Here is a 6,828-nt window from a genome sequence, read left to right as displayed (position 1 = left end):
TAACACGATATATAAGGGCATATATCGTACACGGGCACATTATAGAAATATGGACCACAAAATCACAATAAAACATATCATCTGTAATATTCTCGAATACAACCCTATACATGATAATATACGAACGAATCAATCACACGTAAATGAAAATGTATTTTTTTCTTTTTTTTAATCGTACCGTTTCAATTTAATTTTAAATCAGTAAAAGAGTATTTCAAAAATAAGTTTGCTTGGATCCTTTCGAGAAAAAAAAATAATAATAATTATAATAATAATAATAAAAATAAAAATGATAATAATAATAATAATAATAATAATAATAATAATAATAATAACGAAGCAATAGTTTTTTTAAGGTGTATTTTATTTTTAGTGGCAAACAAATGACATACATAATATATATTTCTCGAATTACACACAACATAGGGTTAACAACTAATTAAAACGATTACGTTTAGTCTTTAAGGTACAAAGGGATTATAAAGATTCTCAAAATGGCAAAAAAATAATAACGTATTTTTTTTTTTTTTATAAGAAGGAAGAGTTTCAATCAAAAATATTCAATCAATGTATGCGTCAATTGATTTTCCGTGGTCATTATTTATCGTTATATTTTCGGGCGCGCGTTTACACATGAATACATTATGTACGAACAAATGAACGGACAGAGCTACACTCATTTGTACGTTCATGACACGATTTGCTATCGTATTGCAAAAAGTACTGTTGAATATTTTCATTTTTTATTTCGTTCACGTATCATATAATATATAATATTCGCATATACTTACGAGTATATCGATTCGTCCCAATGCAGCAGTGAAAAAGAGAAAGGGAGAGAGAAACAGCCAGGTAGACGGGCAGAGATGATGAGAACACAAGTATGAGAGTAACATAGAGCCGAAGGTAAGGGGGGGGGGAGATAGGGGGTTAAAATGTACGATAAATTGAGCGAGTGTCAATGTACTATTGCTTCGCGTTGTTTACGCTACGTTACGCTAATGGCGGGCAGGGCCCGGTTGTTGGGGTGTTGTTCGGATTGCTGCTGTTGTTGGACGACAACACCAGTTTTCAGATCGCTTTGTTCCTTGGCATGGCACTTGTTGTTGACGCCGCCCGTGAGCTGGTTGACGCTGAGCGGGTTGTTGATGTCGTGTGGGTTGGTGCCGACCGGCTGGTGGTGCCTGGTGGGCACCACCACGGCCAGTGGCATGCGCACGGCCATCGGGCACTCGTACTCGGACACGTGTGGGGTGAGAGGTGTGGCCGGCGACAGGCTGGCTTGCGTCAGCATGCCGGGGCTGGTCAGGCTGGACAGCGCGCTCAGGCCGCCGGGGCTGGACACCGAGTCGGCCTCTTCGTTGTCCGAGTGGCCCAGGCTGCCGTTGGACTGGTTGTCGTCCGACTGGTTGCCCGAGTCACCGCCGCTCTCGATGTACCGTATGCAACGTTTTTTACGCCTAGAAATCAAATCATACCAACTGTCAGATGTGTTGTCACGGCATAACGCGCAATATTTCATACGGGTTGGCGACAAATAATAATAAAATAATAAATATACACATATTAGCGGTAAAATTATAACGCACGCACAACCCTCAGAAAATGTGGGTTTATTCAGTAATAATAATAATAATAATAATAATAATAATAATAATAATCACAACAACCATAATAATAATAATAATAATAATAATAATAATAATAATAATAATAATAAGACTATAAAATTAATAATAAAAGGCGCGTTCAAATTCTCCTCATTTAAATATTAAGAATATCATAATTATTACGAGATGTGTGTAAACTGTTTCACGATAAATCGATGATTATGAAATATTTAAGCTGAATCGATATATTTAAAATAATTTATAGTGCATATGGTATAGAATATAACGGCGACTAAAGAAACACTAGTGTAGTTTTTCATTAAAAATTGCACGGGAATGAGAACGAGTGATGATTAAAAATTAATAATACAACATTATATTCGAGTAAATGCCATGTTCTTATCAGATAATAACTTAAAAACTACAATTTATGGTTCAGAAAATGTATAAACAGATAAGCTGAATATGATTATCTGCTGAATAACCTATATTATAATGTAAATAATTTGATATAAAATATAATTAACCATACCTAACCATGAGAAGAATTTGAACATTTTTTTTTAACAAAAAAATTGCTAGCTAAAATAAAACGGTAAAAACAATACGAGGGTTCACACAAACTTCTACGCTAAACTATAGTCAAATTCCGATATATAAATACAAACAAATCCAATAATTAGGTAGCTAACTAATTAGTAGTTAAACGGTTAATGCAATGGTAAGAACAACAGTGAAATAAAAACAACAACAAACTAAAAAAATAAAAATAAAATAAACGAGAAAAAACGGATGAATAAGGCATAATACATCATACTGACAAAAAAAACACACGCATTAATATAGGGAAAATGAACTCACGAAATTGATGATTATTTGGGTTATTTATATTTGGATTTGTTTTTTTTTTACAGATTAACATATGTGGGCCCCTGTGGGGAAGCAGCGTTGGAAGAGCCGTGAACGTGTTGTGCTAAGATGCTTCCTCCGCCTGTTCCATCAGGGCTATAAACCATATCAGTCGTCATACACACAATACATAATACAAAATTCGACAAATATTATAGGTATCCTAATTATCTTATATACATAGTAAAATAACACTACACAAGACTATCCAGAGTTAAAAAAAATTGACTCAGTAAATTAAGTCATTCTTATTTCATCTTCTGGATGTCTTGCAAAAAAAAAAAAATGAATAAAAAAAATACACAAATCGAAATATATATTTTTACTAAATGTTCAGAAAATGTGTCTACATGCTCTAAAATTACTCAAATAAGTGGGCAATATATTTTTATACACATAAAGTATTTTCGTGCTTCAGACTGATATGGTTAAAAAGCTTTGTATTATGGATTAAGCTAAGGCTTAAAGCTTTATCATTAAGATTACTTTTCTCTGGCAAGACACATTTTCTGAATAGGTTTGCGGCGGTTAATATGACATTTATATTTTTCAAATCATTTTGATAAAGAACTCGAAGCATTAGAAATTATTTAAATAAGAACAAATTTTATGAAAGCATCAACAAATTGATCTTAAAAGTATCTGAATATTAGAAGTATGCAAACAAACAAAACATTATAATTGTATTGTTAAATTTGAAAACATAGATTAACTGTAATGCTTTTTATTTTTTTTAATGTATGTTTATCGAACACCAATTATTTGAATAATTGTTTCATGAATAATATTTAAAATATTCTTTGTCATTAATAGTTAAATACATGGTTTTGTGTTCATTGGTTCTATATTATAACGATGATGTTGGAAATGTAGAAAGCCGAATGTATTCAGACATAATTATTTTTAGCTTGAAACATACTAAAAAGTAGTACACAAATGAGGATATAATAGGAGCCAGAATAATTATACTTGTATTAGACATATTCTATTTATTGAGTTATGCTAAATTATTAATAAAATTATGGCAAAATATCATTGTCAATAATTACCTGCAGGGTTTACACCATTGGCTCTGCTGGTCAAGACCGTATCTCGCACGGCACTTTTTCATGCTGTTATTACCTATTTTATAAAAATGTTTGTATTAAAAATCAATAAGATAAGTGTAAATTAAAAGAAAAGCATAGGCCGAGCGTTCATAAGCAAAATACAACAACCATTATTTTAAAACTGCCTTGTTTGGGTACCATGCATATTGCGCCAGACAAACACCTCGTTAAACTCCAAAATTAAACAACAACAAATAAACAAATATTTCTGTCTTCGCTTGTTTTTCTGATTTCGGAAAAGTATATAGGGGGAACGTGCATCAAAAAAGCGTCTAATGTTCAGGAAACGAACGCATTAGCGTAAAATTAAAAGTATGAAGATAGAAAATAAATAAAATATATTCATTTTATTTATTTGATTTTTTTTTTTTTTGGGTTCTACCTCCGTCATGGGTTTCTTGTTTGCGCTTCCTCTTCTTGGCCCGTGTCGCATTAGTGCGCGACGACCAGTCCGGATAGAGCTGCATGTGTATCTGTCTTTCACGACGCGCCAGCTCATAGTACTTGGCCTGTTCTTCGCGACCTAACGCGTGCCACTATATAGCCACACACAGATACACAAATGTAAGGTGACAAATTGCATGAGTAAAAACAAAAAGATTAACACTAGGTATACATTTGTCTCGTACAAATAACCACCAAGAATTAAAACGGAAGAAAGAGTATGACCTAGTTGGTAACAATAAAAAAAAATAAATAAAAAAAAAAAAATTTATTGTGTTATTGTATTATCGTTTCACCTCACGAAAGAAAAATTGACATTCTGTTTAATTATTTGGAGCTAAACGTGTGTTTGTACGGCAAAGTTCTTGTGAAACAAATCTCTTGGATAAAACAAACGTTAAAAGCAAGCTACCAAAAAGTTTTTTTTTTTTTTTTTTTTAAAAAAAACATCCCAAACTATATTATATAATATATATCTTTTGGTGCACGACCACCACAAGCACGTATTTCGTTTTAACCATTATGCTCGAGCTACGACCAGGCTATAAGATTGTTAATAGTTAGTATAACGATTCATTATATCATACACACATATACGTATGTATATAAATACATAATACGTATACATGTATGTACATACATTAAAAATAAGAATAAAAACATATTGTTCAGGTTAGATGCACATACAAGACACAATTTACGTAGACAAAAATTTTTGTCTAACATGCGGCTAAATATGTATTCAATTATATTGAAATGGTAGAAATCATTAAATAAATGTTTAGAAATGAGTTTAGTGGCTGAATAACAGTTCGAGAATACAATTATATATAAATATATACAAATTTGTGAACAAATAATTCCATTGTATGAGTATTAATTTAAATATTGAGTACATGTATATATGGATATTGATGTGAATGTTAGTATTATTGCCCATTGTTCACACCAAAATAATGCAAGATGTTACGGAATATTTTATAAGACGGAGGAGGCTCGACATTATAAAACCGATCAAATATAGCATAAAAAGTTATATACTATATAACTTGTTTTCGAATCGCATATTACTTAGGAATAACGTTTAGATAAATATGAATACAAAATGCTATGTTTGTAAAAGGTAACCAGCCAGAAAGTACGTGTGAATTGAACAAGAACCATTATATCAAGCACAGGAGCTACAACCAAAAGGGAAAAATGTGGTTCTCGTTATGAATAATAAACAAATATGATAAAAATGAAGATAAAATCTTTAGCCTGGATCGGTACTGCATGCTGCTATTTGCACGTTGACACGAAAAACAAAAATAAAAATATAATGCCGATTAATAACGAGGGACTACCTCCTGAGCCAGCATCTATGACCGGTACGCGCTCTTTCTTCCGTTTCTTCTTCTTGGCGCCGTATCCATAGTTATCCCGAGCGCTCCAACCAGGATACAGTTCCATATGGAGTTGTCGTTCCTGGCGCGCTTTCTCGTAGTACTTGGCCTGCTCGTCTCGCGACAGAGAGTGCCACTATATTACACAAAACCACTTTTTCAATTCGGTTTTTCCCACTAATTTTATTTTTTATTTTTAAATTTTTTTTTAACAAGTGTTCTCCATATCTTTCTTAGATTTAAACATGTACATAAATATATACCACATTTTTAAGAATTGTATTATAGACACTCACCCGTCGCCCTAATATCTGGTTGATGGCTGCACTTTCTTTAAGCGTACACTCTGCCACCACCTTTGCCCTCATTTCTTTCATGTACAACATAAATGCATTCAGAGGTTTCTTTATGTGAGGCTTCTTTTTATCTACAAGACCAGGGAGAAATATTTAAGTAACTACTTAGTTCTCTTAAACATGCGCATTACACTGTAAAAGTCATTACCTTGGTTATTACTGTTTTGGACAGCGTCTTGGTGCTTTGAACCATCCGAGCACGATGAATTTTTACCATGGTCGTTTTGTGGCCTGAAAAACAAATCGTGAACATTAAGCAAATAACATAAAACCATTGGCGTGAATTAAAAACACGTAAGACATAAACCGTTGGGTTCACATTATGATTCAATGTTGTACACGAAAAACGAATAACTAACTACTAGAACAACCTTTTCAGCTGAAAGGTATATGTATCCCAGTAATGAGCATCTTCTATTTTCGTTAAACGTAGGGAAAAAATAAAATCGTTAGTGGAATGCAATCTGTATCAGCTGGCCTATAAATATTACTGTTTTTTTTTTTTTTTTTGTTATCAAACTGCAAACGAGACCGACGACCATTTAAGACTTAAAACGACGATAGTATAGACGACTAAAATATGAAAGCTTAACGCATATATTAGATCAAAAGACCAACCGAACTGCGGATGAACTGGTGCAAGAATTGGCGGGCGAGACGGACCTTTTATCGCGGTCCCGGTGATCGACGGCGGACGGCGTGCTGATCACAGCAGCGGCCGAAGAAGTGCTGGCGGTACACGAGGAGGAAGTCGACGATGACGATGACAAGGAGGTAACGGCTGCGGTCGAAGAGGGGGGGTTTCCCGCGGCTGCGGCGGCGGCGGCGGCTGCTGCGGCGGCCGCCGCGTAATGTTGCGCGGCCGAATTGTGCTGCTGCATCACCTGCCAGAACCTGTTCGCCGGCGTCCAGAAGGACGCGGCGGTGCCGTACTGAGCGGCCGCGGCGGCCCGCTGGAACAACTGATCGTTGAGCACGCTGTTCATGTACAGGCTGGACAGCAGCCCGGACGGGA

At 34.7% G+C, this 6,828-nt stretch overlaps 1 protein-coding gene across 6 annotated transcripts in view; it reads right to left on the bottom strand.

The window, feature by feature from the left end:
- Positions 1-491: 491 nt before the first annotated feature.
- LOC112687509 (protein pangolin, isoforms A/H/I/S) overlaps positions 492-6,828 on the bottom strand; it is a 51,457-nt gene continuing 45,120 nt past the window's right edge. Inside the window, exons 6-10 of one of the 6 annotated variants that reach the window (XM_025560246.1) lie at positions 5,962-6,044; positions 5,754-5,884; positions 4,011-4,164; positions 3,569-3,641; positions 492-1,460 (exon numbers count right to left, since the gene is read on the bottom strand). In XM_025560246.1, the coding sequence (XP_025416031.1) occupies positions 989-1,460; positions 3,569-3,641; positions 4,011-4,164; positions 5,754-5,884; positions 5,962-6,044 (913 nt within the window). In that variant the 3' untranslated portion in view covers positions 492-988. Of the gene's footprint in view, positions 1,461-2,504; positions 2,616-3,568; positions 3,642-4,010; positions 4,165-5,418; positions 5,594-5,753; positions 5,885-5,961; positions 6,045-6,828 lie in introns of those variants that run through there. The other 5 variants (XM_025560245.1, XM_025560250.1, XM_025560247.1 and 2 more) reach the window with 5 other exon arrangements.

The sequence above is a fragment of the Sipha flava genome, unplaced genomic scaffold, assembly GCF_003268045.1.
Source record: "Sipha flava isolate LNK unplaced genomic scaffold, YSA_version1 34_pilon_pilon, whole genome shotgun sequence".
Classification (NCBI taxonomy): Eukaryota; Metazoa; Arthropoda; class Insecta; order Hemiptera; family Aphididae; genus Sipha; species Sipha flava.
This window is presented reverse-complemented; position numbering and strand designations above follow the sequence as displayed.